Source organism: Ochotona curzoniae, unplaced genomic scaffold (genome assembly GCF_017591425.1).
Source record: "Ochotona curzoniae isolate NIBS_2020 unplaced genomic scaffold, NIBS_Ocur_1.0 scaffold_2587, whole genome shotgun sequence".
Classification (NCBI taxonomy): Eukaryota; Metazoa; Chordata; class Mammalia; order Lagomorpha; family Ochotonidae; genus Ochotona; species Ochotona curzoniae.
The window spans coordinates 1,667,873-1,686,021 of NW_024467096.1; the positions used below are offsets into that span (position 1 = coordinate 1,667,873).

Here is an 18,149-nt window from a genome sequence, read left to right on the forward strand (position 1 = left end):
TGGGGGAGTACAGGCTTTAGGTCATGGTGATGAACTTTGTTTTGAACATGTTGCATTTTACCTGTCTTCTGAGCATCTAATTGTAGTTACCAAATGTGTGTGTTTGGAAGCATTGGTTTAAAATCCAGAAGACACTTGGGGGCTCTAAATATAATATGGAGCTATTAATCTACATAATAAGCAATTAAATATTGACACTAGACAAAACTAAGGGGTAATAAGAACGAGGTAATGAGAGGGTCCAGAACAAAGTCCCAAAGCACACTAGCAAAAAAAGAAAACCCACAAATAAAATTATGAAGGAATTACAAAAGTGCTTTTAGTGCCATGTTAGATAAGAGAGTTGAAGGAGGGGATTGTTCAGTGTGACAAACTGAGTGAGCAATTGAGAGAAAAATGAAAAATGTCCATAAAATATAGCCACCAAAATGTCTTGACATAGTTATATCAGAGGCTGAAGATTGAAGTAGCTTGGGAAGTAGAAAGATGTTTGAAAATGAAACAGAATGTACGTATGTGTATCTGAAAGTGGTACAGCTTCAGGAGAGAATCCTGAGCATGCTTTTACCTTATCGGGAACAATCCAGTAGAAAAAGAGTCTAAAGATGCAAAATGAATGTATGAAAGTACACATGAAACATTAGGCCTGAAGAGGACGGAACACCTCATCTATAAGGATAAGGTCTGGGTGACTACAGGAATTAATGCATTTGATAGCAAGAAGTTGAGGGAGTTTTCATCAGAATGGTTTCCTATTTCCTTTGTGTAAAGGTGACATCATCAATTAGAGGACAGAGAGCATTAAGACACTAAATTTTTCTACTTGTCTCCCTTAGTTAAGTGTGACTTAAGTGTCAAGTTACTCATATACATTTTCCCTTATCACTCCTTGTCACACTGCTACAGCCAGCATTCTTGATGCATCCAGCATCTTTCTAGGGTCACTGTTAGGTTCAGGAGCAGCTTATTTTTCATCCCAAGTCTTCTTGTCTGGATTGATTTTCACATGGTTGCCAAGGTATTGTTTCTATAAACAGTAAGAAGGGTTTGTGGGTAAAGAATTTGTAGAAACTTCTGGGAAACAAAAACAAAAACAAAAGTGATAGTATGAACCTGAGGAATGGTGAAATTAGAAAGTTAAGAGAGAGAAGATTAAGGTGGTTTGTGAGTTCTGGTGTTTAAGGGCTTTGGAAGATGCTACTGGTCACTGAGAAAGTCATCTTTTGCAAAGGGTGTACTAGACGGGCCTCTTTTGGAGCTGGGAAATATGTTAAGGAAGGAAGCAAATTTGGGAGAGAACCAGGGTAGAGCCTCTCCACTGATTTTAATTAAACAGCATAAACTTAAAAAAAAAACCCCAGTGAGGCAGGTGCAAAAGTAAAACTAATTTAATACTACTAATTTGGAAGATGGAAGAAAAACTAAAAAAAAAAAAAAATTCACTTATAGGTAACTGTGGGGATGTGATTGAACAGAAATAGGAATTAAGGGAAACAATATAATATCAAGACTAGAACTAGCACAGCAGAGAAGTATAAAACCAGGAATGATGGATGGCAGTCAGAGAAGAGGGCACCATAAGAAGAAACATGACAGAAAATGGGGAATGGTAAGTTGAGGTGTTTGAAGGCAAGAGGCATGTCTTTTTCACTGTATTCCAACCAGTGTCTACTATAGTGTGTGATGCTTTGTGGACATTAAGAAATCTGACTTTTTAAATCAAGTAGGGCTTAGGTGAGAAGTGTAGCTTCTGGAACTTTCTAGTTGAAAAGTCTTCAGTTTCTAATTGGGTGAAACAGAGATGGCACATACATTTTGCTAGGCTAAATTAGTTAAGCATATGACATTCTTAATAATTAAATATGATGCTAGATCTTCATTAGATGACAGTGATAATAAGAATCAGTGAGATAATAGTGAATTTGGGAAAAGCTTTCCTGGTACTTTGAATTCATTAGTTAGACCTGGAAAAGAAGAAAGCCAGGGACTAGGAAAAGAGAAGCTGGTTAGTTACCAGGATTTTCATAAACCAGGATAGAAATTGTAAAGTCTTGGGGCCAGTGCAGTGGTGTATGGACTGATCCTCTGCCTAAGGTGCCAGCATTCCATATGTGTACCAGTTCAAGTCCTGGCTACTACACTTCCACCTCAGCTCCCTGCTGATGTGCCTGGGAAAGCAGTGGAGGATAGTCTAGGTGCTTGGGCTCCTCACCCATGTGAGAGACCTGGAGGAGACTCCTGGCTGGGTTCTGGCTACTGGGACCATTTGGGGAGTGAACCAGTGGATGGAGCATGTCTTTCATTCTTCTTCCTCTCTTTCTCCTTCCTGTAACTCAAACTTTCACATAGAATAAACAAATATTCAAAAAGATTTATTTTTTTAAAAATGGAAATTGTAAAGTCCTGAACAAGAATGATAGCATTGGAAAGGGTTAAAAAGGAAGAAGAAGAGTAAGTGGGAAAAACACCAAAGGAAGATCATTGAAATTTGGTAACATATCAGCTACAGAGATGGAGGTAGAAGAATGAGAAGCCAAAGATGATTTCTATGTCTGTGATTACGGGAAACTCTCAATAGATCTCTCTCTTAACATTGGAGTATTTCATCTTCTCTTGGCCTCTGTAATTTTTATCATTCTAAAGTCAGATAGTCTCAATTCCTTGTTGGTAAGATTTGCCGGTCAGTCCTATAGTCCAGCTGTCTGTCCTTAGCACTGACACTGAACTTGCTGAATGAGAAGCTAAGCACTTTGTGTATCAACTGCAGTTGTCTTTGTGATGGGAAGCAAAATGTACAGAAAACCACCTCCTGAAGGAAACATAGTGGCTGGAGTTGCCAAATGTATCTGGGTAAGTCTTTGAGTTGTCTACCTGCCCTTTTCCATCAGTAGGGGAGAGGTGCTCTCCAGAGTGTATGGGAGCAAACATGGCTGTATATCTTTTCTCAAAAACCTCTTATCCATTACTAGGCATTTGACAGGTTGAGGGTAATTGCTCTTCCTTTCTGCTTTTATTTAACCATTAAGTCTAAAAAGTAATCGTTTCCTTTAAATTGACAAAAGTTTTCAGAAATAAAGAAGATGCCTGCAGGATATAAGAACAAATAAAAATTCTGTCTTAAATGTTCTGAAATTCTGTGTTTGATGAGATCAGAGATGGAGGAAGTTACTAGAAGTATATGTGTTTAAGGAAAAGAATGATGAATTGCATAAAGCAGGAGACATTCTGTTTGTCTCTCCCTTGATGTCTTTGCTCTGCCATAGTTTGCCATTTCCAACCGCTTCAAGAATCGTTCTGAGGACATTCCAAAGCGACAGCACTGGCTGGACTGGGCAGCTGAGAAATACCCAGTGAGTTGAAACTTCAGAAACACCTCCCATGGAGTCTTTGAAATGGATTCTGGCACACTTGACCCACTCTTTGTCTGCTCTCAGCAAGAAAACCATGTGTGACACTTCTGGCAATTCTGCTGTTCTTTCCTTCTGGCTTACAGGAGCAGCTCATTACGGATGTGAAGAGACTGACCAGGGTCCTGTTCCTTTATATCCCATTGCCCATGTTCTGGGCTCTTTTGGATCAACAGGTAAGAAGCTACCCCTGATTTTACCCACTTCCCTCTCACAGGAAAGGGATTTCTCATAGTAGTATTTTCTGTACTAGGGTTCCAGATGGACTTTGCAAGCCACTAAGATGAATAGGAACTTGGTGAGTAGAAGAGGCTTTTCATCCACATTGTGGCAACAATCGTTTATTTGTATTTTTGCCTGAAATCTAACTTCAGAGCTAGAGATGTGCATTTAACCTAAAGGCCCTAAGTACACAAAGAATAAGGAAAGTTAGTCTACAAATTAAATCCAAAATGTTGTCTTTAGAAGTTAGAATAAGAATGGGAATTTTTTCTAAGAGGATAGCAAATGAAGTGACACAGGCCTGGGATGGTGATTTTCTTCTGTGTGACCCATTCCAAGGCCCCGCAGGGACAGATTCTATTGGGTTACTATACATTTGGTCCCATCTCTCAGGCAGATTTCAGCAGGGGACCTGTGAGAAGTGGAATGTTTTGTATATGGATTCAGAAGAAGTGGAAGAGTTATTTTCTCTTCTTCCAATTTCTATTCTTTGATCCACACAAATAAAGATGACTATATTGCAGTTCTGCAGATAATGTGGGGTGATAACAGGACCATGTTTGCCCTCCATTTGGAGTCTGTCAGGCATGATGTTACCTGTTCCTTCCCCTTACTGTGTAGGATTTCCCCAGGGTGGTCTACTATGGAAACACCATGCACAAGAAGGAAGCAGTCTCCATCCTAATCATGACATTTTATCCTTTTCACCATTACCACCTATAACCACAGTTGCAGAGATGAATGAAAACACCCCACCTCTGTTGTGTCTCACATGAAGCAAAGCATAGTACAAATTGAACATCCTTACTCTGAAAATCAAAAATCCAAATCGCTCCAAAATATCAAACTGTTTGAGCATTCATGTGAAAATAGAAAATTCAGTTCAATGAGACATTATTTCACTCACAAAATGGTTGAAAGTATCATTTGAATTACCTGTCTTTAGCGTATGTAAAACAAATGAGTTCAAAGAGAAGATATCTCATTCTGTATGTGTAGATATTTTAAAACCCCCAACATTTCTGGTCCCAAGTATTTTGAAGGGATACTCAATCTGTACACAGAAAATAATATTCTTTCTTATGTCATTTACATCTAGCAAACAACCAGAGCCATCCTAAATCTATTTCTAGTCCCCAAATACCCTTACCAGCAAGATAGTGGGCCAAAGATCCAATGACTGTTCTTTCGTATAGCTCTTACCTGCTAATCAGCAAGGTTGGTGATCTATGATTTTTCTTGTCTCTGCTGCCATCTTAATATAATTCATTACAATGTTTCAGGGATTTTTTGTGCTTCAACCGGACCAAATGCAGGTAGGTGTTTTTCCTATAGCCATGGGACATATTTCTTCCTCATCTCTACCTCTGCCTGTAGAATTAGGACTAGCAAGCTCTTACATTTTTAAATTTTAAAAAATTCTAAACATCTTAAAAATTTTTAAATTAAAATGTCAAAATTTCAAAAGAGGGAGATCCTGCCTGCTGGTTCAGAGCATCTGGGTTGAGCCAAGCAAAAACTAGCAGTAACTCAATCCAGCTCTCGTGTGTGATTTACAGGAACCCAGTTGCTTGAGTCGCCACCACTGCCTCCCAGGGTCCGCAGGTGCAAGAAACTAGAGTCAGGGAGAGGCAGGCATTTGAACCCAGGCACTATGCTGTGAGACACAAGCACCTGAACGGGCATCTTAACTGCTGGGACAAATATTTGCTCCAACAGCCACATTTTGATATTTTTCTCCTATGTGGAGGAAAGTCAAGCATGAAAGTGAAAACATCCTCTTTAAGTCCCACAGTTCTCCTTCACATTCCTTGCTGAAAATTAGCTCCTGCCCAACGCCAGGGAGAGTGAGATTTGGGCTCACAGGTAAAGTGTAAGCATTAGATTTCTTTCCATGCTGAGGTAGCATAATGGGAATATTGTCTAAGATATAAGGCTGTGTTGTGTGTACAATGGAGTAAGAATTGCTTTTTATTGGTAACTCCTGGTTCCTTTAAAAAAATTTTTTTTGAAAGACACAGTAATGGGGAGAGATAGCAAAACGGACGGATAGACTCACACACACATACATATCTTCCATTCATTAGTTCATTTTCTAAATGTCCGCCACAGCCGGGGCTGGACCGGCCAAAGTCAAGAATCTAGAAGTCCACCAAGATCTCCCTGTGAATGACAAGGATCCAAATCACCTGCTGCCTCTCAGAGGTACACAGCAGGAAGCTGGTGCAGAAGCAGAGTCAGGACTTGAACCCAGGGGCCTCAGTATAGGAAGCAGGAGTCCCAAACAATGGCTTAAAGCTTAACTGCTATGCAACAATGCCCTGCCCCTCATTCATTTTATAGCCCCTTATTCAACTATTCTTTCTCTTGGATGTGACACTTTTACCTGAGTCTGTGAAACTACAAAAGACAAGTTAAAACAGTTTGAAAGAATTCCCAATTTGATGGGCAGGAAAAATGGACTCAGAATGAAACTTGTCCCTTGGAATGTGTGGAAACTCATGTGGTAGGTAAGGTATGTGTAAGTGAGTGGTTGGTGTAAATGAACTTGGAAATGCAGAATTGTTCTTATTTACTAAGATGAAAGACTATGTGAAAATGAGAAAGAGCCACATACTAAATGGCAGCACCTGCTCACACTTCTAATACAAGAATACTTGTAATGGATGCCTTTTTTTTTTTTTTGCATTTCATTTTATGACATCATTTCACAGACTCTGAGGTTCCCCAACCCCTCCCCGTACCTTCCCCCCATGGTGGATTACTCCACCTTATTGCAGTATTACAGTTCAAATCCAGTCATGCTTCTTTCATTGCAAGCATGTACCATGCATAGAGTCCAGCATCTTATTGTCCAGATCAATTCAACAGTTTCTTGGGAAGACCATCTCCGGTTTAAAAGCAGAGCTGGCAGAATATCGTTCTGACTAATTAAAAGCCATAACATAACATCAGCAACAGTTGTAATGAATGCCTTTCACCATGATTTTACAGGTACTAAATCCTCTTCTGGTTCTTATCTTCATCCCCCTGTTTGACCTTGTCATTTATCGTCTGATCTCCAAGTGTGGCATTAACTTCTCGTAAGTGCTCACCATGCCTCTTATTACTTCAAGCAAATTCAGTCTTTGCCCAGTTTGATAAAGATTTTATACTTGGATGTTTCTACTTAATAACAATTCATTTGGTTTATCATTTATCTGCTTCTGTTTTTTCATGTTCAACTAAATGCTTATTAATACTGAAAAGTGTGATGATAGATCTAATAAATGAATGTCAAAACCAGTCCTGTGAACTTAAGTTTGTGATACTAAAGGGATAGGCCTAGAATTCATGGAAAGTCAGTGGTTTGTGAGGTTAGATTCCTAAAACAACTTGCTGCATGGTCCATGAGTATTACCTTTTCAAAGATGTCCAAAAAGCCCTTGATGACACTAAGTCCTTTAAGTCTCCTTTGTCCCCTTGAAATAAATGCAAGATTAATAAAGAGTGGGAACAGAGTTGTTCCTATTTATTGCTATTTTCCTGTCCTGTATAGAAATGTACAAGTTATTTTATTATAAATAAAAATATTAAGTATATTCTTTGTAAAGTTCGATAGAGGTGGATTTTAAGCCTCCTTTCATGTCTTACTTCATAGTAATTTAATCTTGGCAGTAAGGAGATGACCATGTTGCTACTTTCCGCTGGCCTTTTGTCATTTATTCACTCTCTGAGCAGGTGTTAAGGAGTTCAGGACCAAGCCTTCTTTCCCTCAGGAGTTAAACTATTCAATAAGGGAGTTGTAGCATTTGCAAGACTAAGTGTAACACGAAGCATGTTAAGTGTTAGGGAAGCAGAGAAGGAAAGTAGTCTTTCCTGCTGCCAAGGTCAACAAAGACTACTTAGGAGGAACATGATGGTGTTGATGCTATGACTCAAGAGACTAACTCTCCACCTTTAAGTGTTGGCATTCCATATGGGTGTCCGTTCATGTCCCAGCTGCTTCAGTTCCCATAGAGCTCCCTGCTTATAACATGGAAAAGCAGTGGAGGATGGTCCAAAGCCTTGGGACCCTGGCTCACAAAGGAGACCCAGAAGAAGCTCCTGACTTCCAGCTTCTGCTCAGCTCAGCTCCATCTGGGGAGTAAAACAGTAGATAGAAGATTTTTCCCTCTCTTTTCCTCCTCATTTCTGTGAAATATGCCTTTCAAATAAAAATAAATAAATCTTTAAGAACAGGAAAATGAAGGAAAGAATATACAGCATATACCATGTGGCAAATGTTCAGTACATCTGTTTGTGTTGCTATTACTTTTGGTATGGTGATATAATCAATGGAGAAACAATCATAAACAAAAATAGAAGTGAGAAAATGTGGTGCATTACCAAGAGAGCAATTCAGTATGAGTTAAGTAGAAGGAGAAAGTGGAGCTGGCATGATGCCTCAAGTGACTAATCCTCCACCTACAAGGACCAGCATCCCATATGGGCACCAATTCATGTCCAGTCTTCTCCACTTCCCATACAGCTCCCTGGTTATGGCCTGAGAGGGCAGTAAAGAACTGCCCAAGTACTTGGACCCTGTACCTCCGTGGGAGACCCAGAGAAAGCTCCTGGCTCCTGGCTTCAGATCAGCTCACCTCTAGCTGTTGTTGCAGTCATTTGGGGTATAAATCAGTGGGTGGAAAATCTTTCCTTCCGTCTCTCTGTAAATCTACTTCACCCCCCTCCCCAAAATAAATGAATCTCCTTTAAGAAAAAAAAAAGAGGAAGAAGGATATATTAAATAGAGTGCTAGGAATACTTTGAAAAGTAATTAGGACCAAATCAGGGGAAAAATCTTTAATAGGAGTTTCAGGAGCTTAGACTTTATTCTCTAGAATGTGGAGTTTAGGTATAATGACCACTTCCTTTTCTCTGCAGATCACTCAGGAAAATGGCTGTTGGTATGATCTTAGCATGCCTGGCATTTGCAGCTGCAGCAGCTGTAGAAATAAAAATAAACGTGAGTTCAACACACCTTAAAGCCTGTGAGGGTAGCACTGTATCTTTCTTATTCACTCTTCTGACTGGTTTCATCTTGAATCCCTGGTTCTGGCATAGTGCCTGGTTTATAGAAAGCGGATGTGTAGTCAGCATTTGCAATAAACAAGTGTATACAGGAAAAGAGCAGCAATGCAAAATGAGGCCCACTTCCCATCTAAGGGATTCAAAATATTTTAGGGAAATTGAAGAACATGAATATCCAAGATATCTAGCCAGCTCTTTAAGGAACACCAAGCAAATTCCTTTTAGCAGATTGAATAGCCACGTGTAGGGAATGAAGTATGAGGCTACAACTGAGTCCAAAATGCATAGAGTTTGTTACCTGGCATTGGTGTTGGTGCTTCCCCCTCCAAACTGTCTTCCAGATTTTGAAGCCAGAGTCTCTTCAGAGGGGCAACTGCGGCCTCTGGTTAGAGGGACTGTCAGGGGCTGTATGCATTCTTCTTATAGCTCGGTGATTCTGATATTGCTCTCTGTCCTACCTAAGGAAATGGCCCCATCCCAGCCAGGTCCTCAGGAGATTTTCCTACAAGTCTTGAACCTGGCAGATGATGAGGTGAAGGTGACAGTGCTGGGAAATGAGAATAATTCTCTGTGGGTAGAGTCCATCAAATCCTTTCAGGTAAGGTATGGATCTGAGTGAATGATTAATTCTGTTTGCTATATTGACCTTGATTTTTTTCACAATATTAGTGGTACCATAAGTTTTTTCTCATGTCCTTAGATAATCTTTAAGAACATAATCTATTGAGTAGGTAATGAACTATCCTATATGTGATTTACTTATGATTTGTTTACAAGTTTATTTAATGATTTTCTGTTTTCATGTTATTGTTATATATAATACTATAATGAACATTCTTAAGTCTTTATGCATGCCTTTAATGACTTCCTATAAAAGATCCCTAGAAATTAAATAACTATGGGTCCGGCGCGGTGGCGCAGTGGTTAAGGTCCTCTCCTTGCACGCCCAGGATCCCATATGGGTGCCGGTTCTAATCCCAGCGGCCCCGCTTCCCATCCAGCTCCCTGCCTGTGGCCCGGGAAAGCAGTCGAGGATGGCCCAAAGCCTTGGGCCCCTGCACCTGCGTAGGAGACCTGAAAGAGGCTCCTGGCTTTGGACCGGCATAGCATCAGCTGTTGTGCTCACTTGGGGAGTGAATCATTGGACGGAAGATCTTCCTCTCTGTCTCTCCTCTCTGTTTATCCACCTTTCCAATAAAAATAAAATAAATCTTTTAGAAAAAGAAAGAAATTAAATAACTAGATTAAAGAAAGAAATTATTTGGGATCAGTGCTGTGGAACAACAGGTTAAGCCACCATTTGCAGTGCTAGCATCCAATATGGGACCCAATCAAGTCTCAGCTGCTTCACTTACTTTCAGTTCCCTGCTGTTGTACCTGGAAAAGCAATACAAGATAGGTCAAAATTCTGGGCCCCCTCCACCCACATGAAAAATTCAAGTGGAGTTTCAGGCTCCTGACTTTGGCCTAGCCCAGCCCTGGTCATTATGGCCATTTAGGGAGTGAACCAGAAGATGGAAGAGATCTCTCACTCTGTGTGTGCGTGTGTGTGTGTCCTTTTAATGTAAACAAAACAATCAGTTAAAATCTTTAAAAAAATCTTTAAAAAGAAAAGAATTACTAACATCTGATGAAGTACCTTCTCTGGAATGCTGTGAACTTGTGATATTGAAGCTGGGGCACAAAATGAGTGACAGATATTTTCTTCTACAGAAAACACCCAACTATTCCAAAATGCACCTGAAAACAAAAAGCCAAAATTTCAGCTTCCGCCTAAATTACCACAACTTGTCTGTCTACACTGAGCATTTTGTAGAGGAGAGAAACTGGTACAGTCTGATCATCCATGAAGATGGGAAAAATATCTCCAGCATGATGGTAAGATGAAGAATTGTCTTCATATCAAGTTGTTATCTCAATATAAGAGGACTGGTTCATCAATGTCTCACCAAAGAGCTGACTGATGACCAAATTTCCTGATTATAGTCTCCTTTTGTCAACTAAGTACTCTTGTTTCTTTCTTCTATTGTAGGTAAAGGTTATGGAAAATGAAATAGCCAATGGGATGTCAGCAGTGAGGTTTGAACGACACTCTCTTCTATTGAATCTTGAGTCTCTTGTGATATTGGGAGCTTCAGATGAACACACCTCTAATTCTACTTGTTCCGAACAGGACTAATATCTGCTGGGTGTCTGAGTGCTGATTTCTGAAGGCATTTCCCAGCACAGTGAGAGGCAGACAGGCTTGCTGTCTCATGTGGATTTATGGCTGCCCTCAAGGCTTTGCAGCATACATTATTTCTGAACTTTACCTACTTGGCTTGTTCTCAGGGAAATAACTGAATAGTTTCTTCTCTTTCATCACAAAGAGAAATTGTAGAAATGAGAAAATAACTCTTAATTTTTGAAAATTGAATTTTTCTAGTTCTAATTTTAAAGTATTATTTTTATTATTAGCCTACTGGTGAATGATAGAATAGTTCTTATTTGGGATAAAAAATGTTAGTTCTGACCTTAGATAATATTGATCAGCTTGCCAGAGAACAAGGGGCAGTTAGAAAAATAGATACTCATGACCACCAAGATCAAAGTTGTTGCTGAGATAGCATTTTAGAGGAAAATTCCATGAAAAGTCTAAATTTTATGCAATTATGGAATTCTTTCAAAGATCTGCTTTTGAACATGCTTTAGAAAAATAAAATCGCTTGTAATAAGTAAAACCAAATTCCAGAGTCACAGAGCCAGACAGCCAGAGAGCCAGAGGCCTGGAAAGGGGTATTTCCTAGTTCAATACAGGCTGACATAAGACCCAGAAATCAATATTATAACTCTGAAGGGAATTGTCCTCATTTCTTGGGCCAAAGACCACGACTGAATCTATCAAATCCTAAATGTACAAAAAAACCATCCTGAGGAGGACGCATGTAGGAGTTCCATTTCAGAAGACTAGAAAGAAAAATAGTTCTAGTTGAATCCAAGGTTTCCGCAGATCCCCAGGCAATAATAGCCTGCTATGAGCAAGGAGCTTGAATTTTACATACATCAAATTGGACTTCACATGTAAGAGGGCAAGACATGTAAATGCTACTATAATTCATATATGTATGTATATATAAAAAAACTGTATCTTTATATACATAGATAATTACCATATTTTTCTTAGTGAAGTTACAATCAATGAGTTCCACCATTCTGAGGAAGAGGAATCTTATGCAGCTAAGACGGACTAGTAAGAAAACTCAGATTTCCATGGATGATCATGATGGTGTCCAACCAAGTAGACTCTAAGTGAGGATGTGATAGATTATAAGTTATTACTTCAGAAAGATCAAAGTTAGGAGCACTAAGACTACTAATTACTTCTAATATGTGAGTTCATTCATTAATTTAGCTTACAGTTTATACCATGTGCCACTCTTCTGGGCACTGGGGAGATAGTGATTAAAAGTGTGTGTTTGTCTGATATATAAATGTTCTCTTTGCCTTCAGGTTTATTAATACTTTGCATGAAAATGTCAACATCTCCTTGGGTACAGATTCCTCTCTCAATGTTGGCGAAAACTATGGTGTGTCTGCTTACAGAACTGTTCAAAGAGGAGAGTAAGAGCATGACCTTGGGGACCTTTTATTTTGTCAACATTGGCTTTAAAATGCTCTTAGTAGGGGACTTAGATACCTCAGGATTAATTTTGGGTATAGATGCCTATTCTTTTGCAATTCTTGCCTGCTTCCCTTAGTCTCACCATTTTCTGCACAAATATATTGCGGTCTTGATTGGAGCAAAGGCCATATCGGGCAATTTGCAGGGCCCTTCTCTGTGAGGTGTACAGTTTCTCCCTGGTCTGGCTTCCAAGCTTTGGCATCTCCCATTAGCACCTCGCTCTTTGGAGTTCATTCTCTCAGATTCACTGTTTGATGCTGTTCCACTAAGGTATCACACTGGCCCAAGAAAAGTTCACCAGAGCATGAGAAGATGATTTGTGCCTCCTTTATTCACACTTAAGATTTTTTTTTTGTTTTAAAAATCTGAGCTCATAGTTGACAGACAACTACGAGCCCAGATCTGGGCAGGAACTTTGTAGAATGTCTGTCTTCAGAGAGAAAAGGGGGTCTCACTGCAAGCTTACCTGCAGGGGAGAGAGACCACTCTTGCCTGTGAAGAAGAGAATGCCGTCTAAGCTGTGATGTTTATTCTAAGTTCAACTCATCTTGTTCCAGATACCCTGCAGTGCACTGTAAAACAGAGCATAAGGACTTTTCTTTGAATTTGGGTCTACTAGACATCGGCACCTCATATCTATTTGTTATTACTAATGTAAGTCGATTACAGCCTCTCTTACCTTGCCTTCCTTTTGTCTGTCCTTCTGAGAAACCATTTATCTTGAGCCATCACTACGAGATAAACAGTCTTTTTCACCCTCAATATGGCTTCAAGAAAAATAATTACTATTTACTGTTCCTTGGCTGATGCCATATGTAGCTCTCCTAGCTCCTGGAGATCTGATCTGACCTCATTCTGAAATATCACATTCTGAAATGCCAAGCTTGGTTGTCAATATCAGTCTCTACACAAAATGTGAAAAGTCAGTTAGCAGGTTAGCCAACTACAGGGCTGGTTCATCCTGTGGGTTCCACAGATGACACTGTTCAATGACTCTCCCATGGCTTCTGGTGATTGGCTGGAAATGAGATGTTCCTTGGTGTATAGAAGAAACCTCCTCAAATGTCTGCTTTATCTTCTCACAGCGTTTTTCCTATGTGCCTGTGTCCATATCTCTCTCCACTCCCTGCCTTACTTTTTTTTTTTTTAAGAATTCTGTACACAGCACTTAGTTACCTCACTTAACTTGAATACCTTTGCCTTAACAACCTGATTTCCAAATAAATCCACATTCTGGGATAGTGGGTATTGGAACTTAAACATAGGTGCTGGGGGCATTTCTGGTATTATTTTACCAATTGATTAGTCTGTCTCTCATACGTTACTGAAGATAGAGGCCACATATGCCGTTTCTGAATATCATGATTTAACAGACAGCAACAGTAAGAGTCACAAATTGGGAGTTTGGGTGCCAGGCTCTTTCCATGGTCCTGTCTTGGTTGGCTTGTACAGTGTTGACAAAAACAATTAAAGAATTCATTGCTAATATTTAAAATTGGAGAGACTTCCCTTAAGAAGATAGATGGAAAAAATCTGAAGAATCCGTAGCTGGTATAACTATGTTGGTTGGCTTTAGAGGAAACCTGGGCTCATCATTGCTATTCAGCCAGCTTCAGCTGCTTAGTTACCTGCCTGGGCGTTTGACTAACTGAACTTGATTCAGAATTCCTGGCTCTTGTCTTCTCTTATGACGAGAAAACACAAAGAGATGCCTAGCTCTTGTCTACCTTCTCAACTAAAGCAAAACAGGATTCCTTTACCTTACTGTTTTGAACCCCATGACCCGTGGAATAAGAGAATCAATAACATTTGGGTGTCAAAGACTTTTTTGATCTCATAGCTTTTTACCTTGATGTTTTAATTCTGCTTTTTGTCCCACTGTATGTATATACAGATATTACACTTACTTCCTCACAATGGATTTACCTCATGAATTACATACATAATTTTGAGACTGTCTTTCCATCTATAATAGAAGATAACCGAGATAAACCATGGCTTAAACTATGCATACAGAAAAAGAACTTTTAGACAAAACCAAAATAAAAAAACAAGCAAACCCTGGTGGTGAAATCTGATATGTTTGGCAATATTAATTTTTTAAACATTTATTTATCTTCATTGGAAAGGCAGATTTATAGTGAGAAGGAAAGACAGAAAGATCTTTTGTTCACTGATTCACTCCACAAGTGGCCACCATGGCCCTAAGCCGATCCAAAACCAGAAGGCAGGAGCTTCTTCTGCTTCTGCTATGTGGGTGCAGAGACCCAAGGCTTTGTGCCATCCTCCACTGCCCTCCCAGGTCACAAGCAGGGAGCTCTATGGGAAGTGGAGCAGTGGACATGAGCCAGTGTCCATATGGGATCCTGGCACTTGCAAGGCGAGGATTTAGTTACTGAGTCCAGCAATACTAATTAAAAAAAAACCCTAATAAAAGTTCTTTTTGACCAAAATTTTATCAAAAAAATCATATATTTTTGGCAAAATTTGAGTTAAAAATGATGGAGTGAGTACCATGGTACAGCAGGTCACCTGCGTCCCCTGTCAGTGCTGATTGAGTCCCAGATGCTCTGCTTCCAATTAGGCTTCCTGCTAATGCACACCCTGCGAGCCAGTAGATGATGGTTCACGTGCTTAGGTTCCTGCTGCCCACATGGGAGACACAGATGTACTTCTGCCTTTTGAATCAATCAAAATAAATCTTAAAAAAATAAAAGAAAATGCATTCTGAAAGCATCCTATTTATGAATAAGAAGTATTTGATGTATAATTCAGATGCTACTTTATGTTTAAGGTGTTGTCGAGAATCTGGTGTGAATGCTTGGTGCAGTGATAAAAATGCTGTTTGGGATGCTTGCCTTTGCTCTCAGAATTCCTGGAATCAAGTCCTAGATCCACTTCCAGTTCAGGCATCCCTGCTAATGTATAATCTGGGAGACTGCAGGTGATGGTTCACTGTCTTCCATAGGGAAGTCCTGGATTGAGTCCAGTATCCTAGATTTTTATAAAAATATTTTTTATATGGGCCCAGTGCAATGGCCTAGTGACTGAAGTCCTAGCCTTACATGTGCACATTCGAGGCTAGCACTTTAGCCACTAGGCTACTGTGCCGGCCCCTATTGCTTCACTCTTTAAATGCCCACAACAGCCAAGACCAAAGCCAGGAGCTTGGAACACTTTCCTACTTTCCCATGTGAGTGACAGGAACCCAATTACTTGAGCCATTAGCTGCTACCTCCCTGGGTACCACATTAACAGGAAACGGGAATAGACAGCAGGATCAGGACTCAGACCTAAGCATTCTGATAACGGGAGGCAGGTATCCCAAGCCGCAGCTTCACTGCTGCTCCAACTGCTTCTTCCCCAGGCTTGGCCAAGCCCATTCAAGCTATGGCTGGCATTTGAGGAGTGTGTCAGTGGATGGCAGCTCTTTGTCTTTCAAATAAATGAAATGTTACTAATTAAAATGCTGGTCAGCCTCAAGATGTTCAAAGTAAGTCAAATGGTAGAAATCCAAACTACAAAATCAAAAATATTATTTCATTGAAGGTTTCTATCAACAGTGGAATCTGACTGGCTGGAACCAGACAAAGAAGTGCAGTGTTGCCAAAGGAAATCTCAAAAAGCTAGAATTGGGTGGAAGTGTTCAATATCTTGAAGGGGAAGAAGTATAAAAATAGAGAGAAGGGTTATATGTAAGGTATATGTAAGAGTATAGAATGCTGTGGCTGGGGGGTATTTACTTGAGACAAACCCACTTCCTCTTTCATTCAAGAACACCAAACACGGACCTCAGGCCTGGAAGATGGAAGACAAGCCAGCCAACAAAGTTTCCATTGCATGGCAACTGCCACAATACGCCCTGGTCACAGCTGGGGAGGTCATGTTCTCCGTCACTGGCCTCGAGTTTTCTTATTCACAGGTAAGTGTTTGCCGGTGGAAGTGGAATGGAAGATAGTGCCTTAAGAGGGTTTTGTTCATTCTGACACCGCCCCAATAAGTATATGATCCTAGCTAAAACCTCTATCTCTCCCAACTTTGCCTTCTTTATATTATATGTGATTCTGCAAAATCACATAGCACTCTATGCTTTTCAGGCTCTGGGAAGGAGTAAAGGCTTTGGAATCAGATGCCCATGTGCAAATTTTGACAGTATGATTTACTGTCAAAATTGGATTAAGTGAGCTATGTCTCTAGTGCTATTTTTTAATGCAGAAGATGCTAGCAATTTATCTTTTATGGTTATAATAAATTGGTATAATATTGCACATTAATATATATAGCCAAGAGTTCCTTGGATGCTTACTGTTAGCTATACCGCCTCCTGAATCACAGTGAGAGCTAATCTGGCCGCTCATGTGGGAGGTTTCCTAACTAGATGCATGGCACATGAGGGTGGTGTAGTTGGTTTGTTGACTTACAAACTTGTCTGCTCACCAGGCTCCCTCTAGCATGAAATCCGTCCTCCAGGCAGCATGGCTGTTGACCGTTGCTTTTGGGAACATCATCGTGCTTGTTGTGGCACAGTTCAGTGGCCTGGTCCAGGTATGGATGTGATGGAAGCAAGGACTTAGGTTTACCCTGTTTCCCTGCCAACTTCCTCTTCTCCCCTCTTCCCATCTCTATGGTTTTTTTTCCCATCCTCCACTCTGTACCATGATAATAAGCTTATGAGCTGAGTTAGACATACTGACTTTGCCAGAAGACTAGACATATGTAGATAGCAACAGTGACTGCTCTATAGCTAATTGAGGAGAGAGTGAGCCCAGTGTGCTCTCAGAAACAGCCAGCCTGAACTGGTGATCCCATGTGCTTCCAAGTCCTCACCCTCTAAAGATTTCTTTGGCTGTGGATTCCTGCATATATCCTTCTTATGTTTATTTTTTCTTGCAGTGGGCTGAGTTCATTTTGTTTTCCTGCCTCCTCCTGGTTGTCTGCTTGATCTTCTCCATTATGGGCTACTACTATATTCCCATAAATCCAGATGATATTCAGAAGCTAGAAGATAAACAGATTCCCCCTATCCAAGGAAACATGATCAGCTTAGAAACCAAGAAGACAAAACTCTGATGATTTCCTGGACTCCGCCCCAACCCAAGTTCCTGGTCTTGGTCTCAGACAGCTCCAGTCTTCAAGCATCGTGTTTTTCTCTACTGGATTAGGAGAGAGAGAGAGAGAGAGAGAGAAAACATAATTTATGAGCTGACCTTTCCATGTTCTCCTAGGTTAGAAATAATTCCTGGACTGGATTTTCCAGTATGAAGTTATACCAGGCCCCTGGGAGCTTGTCTTTTCATCTATTAGAGAATTCAATAAGCCTTGTGAAGAGTTGTTAAAGTTGGCCTGATGTCTCCAAATGGCCATTAAAATACAAGTGCATAATTGTGTTGTTGAGATCCATCTCTGAGGATATGCACAGCTATGGGGGTTTCCTTTACAGGCAGGTGCCTTTGAGAACTGATGACTCCCACTTTTTGAGGTACTGATTTAAATGCAAAATTGAAGAGTAACAGAGATCTGGTATTTCATTTTTTCCAAATTCTTTATAAGCAATGGAATTGTTTTACTTACGAAGACCTCAAAATTGTATATATGGTATGATCTGATCTAAGAGTTGATTTGGCTTGGTAAGATCTTAGTAAGAGTTAACAGAATGTCATTTGACTAATCTGAAGGAGAAGATATATACTTCTGATGATGGCAGTATGTTATCTACTTATGTAAACAATCCTTTTTTGGTACTAAACAGATCCTGAAAACCATCTTGAAGCTATAATTCTGTGGAACAGAGACAGATAAAATTGTAG

The 18,149-nt window shown here is 40.1% G+C and overlaps 1 protein-coding gene across 2 annotated transcripts in view; it reads left to right on the forward strand.

Annotated features, from left to right (window-relative positions):
* Positions 1–17,906, forward strand: part of SLC15A2 (solute carrier family 15 member 2) — a 32,422-nt gene extending 14,516 nt beyond the window's left edge. For both annotated transcript variants that reach the window (XM_041002741.1, XM_041002742.1), the window contains 15 exons: positions 2,768–2,850; positions 3,264–3,350; positions 3,494–3,583; positions 3,661–3,705; positions 4,913–4,945; positions 6,624–6,712; positions 8,535–8,616; positions 9,145–9,279; positions 10,395–10,559; positions 10,714–10,760; positions 12,171–12,281; positions 12,900–12,996; positions 16,118–16,264; positions 16,783–16,887; positions 17,236–17,906. In XM_041002741.1, coding sequence (XP_040858675.1) covers positions 2,768–2,850; positions 3,264–3,350; positions 3,494–3,583; positions 3,661–3,705; positions 4,913–4,945; positions 6,624–6,712; positions 8,535–8,616; positions 9,145–9,279; positions 10,395–10,559; positions 10,714–10,760; positions 12,171–12,281; positions 12,900–12,996; positions 16,118–16,264; positions 16,783–16,887; positions 17,236–17,412 — 1,493 coding nt within the window. In that variant the 3' untranslated portion in view covers positions 17,413–17,906. The remainder of the gene's footprint in view (positions 1–2,767; positions 2,851–3,263; positions 3,351–3,493; positions 3,584–3,660; positions 3,706–4,912; positions 4,946–6,623; positions 6,713–8,534; positions 8,617–9,144; positions 9,280–10,394; positions 10,560–10,713; positions 10,761–12,170; positions 12,282–12,899; positions 12,997–16,117; positions 16,265–16,782; positions 16,888–17,235) is intronic.
* The last annotated feature ends 243 nt before the right edge of the window (positions 17,907–18,149 follow it).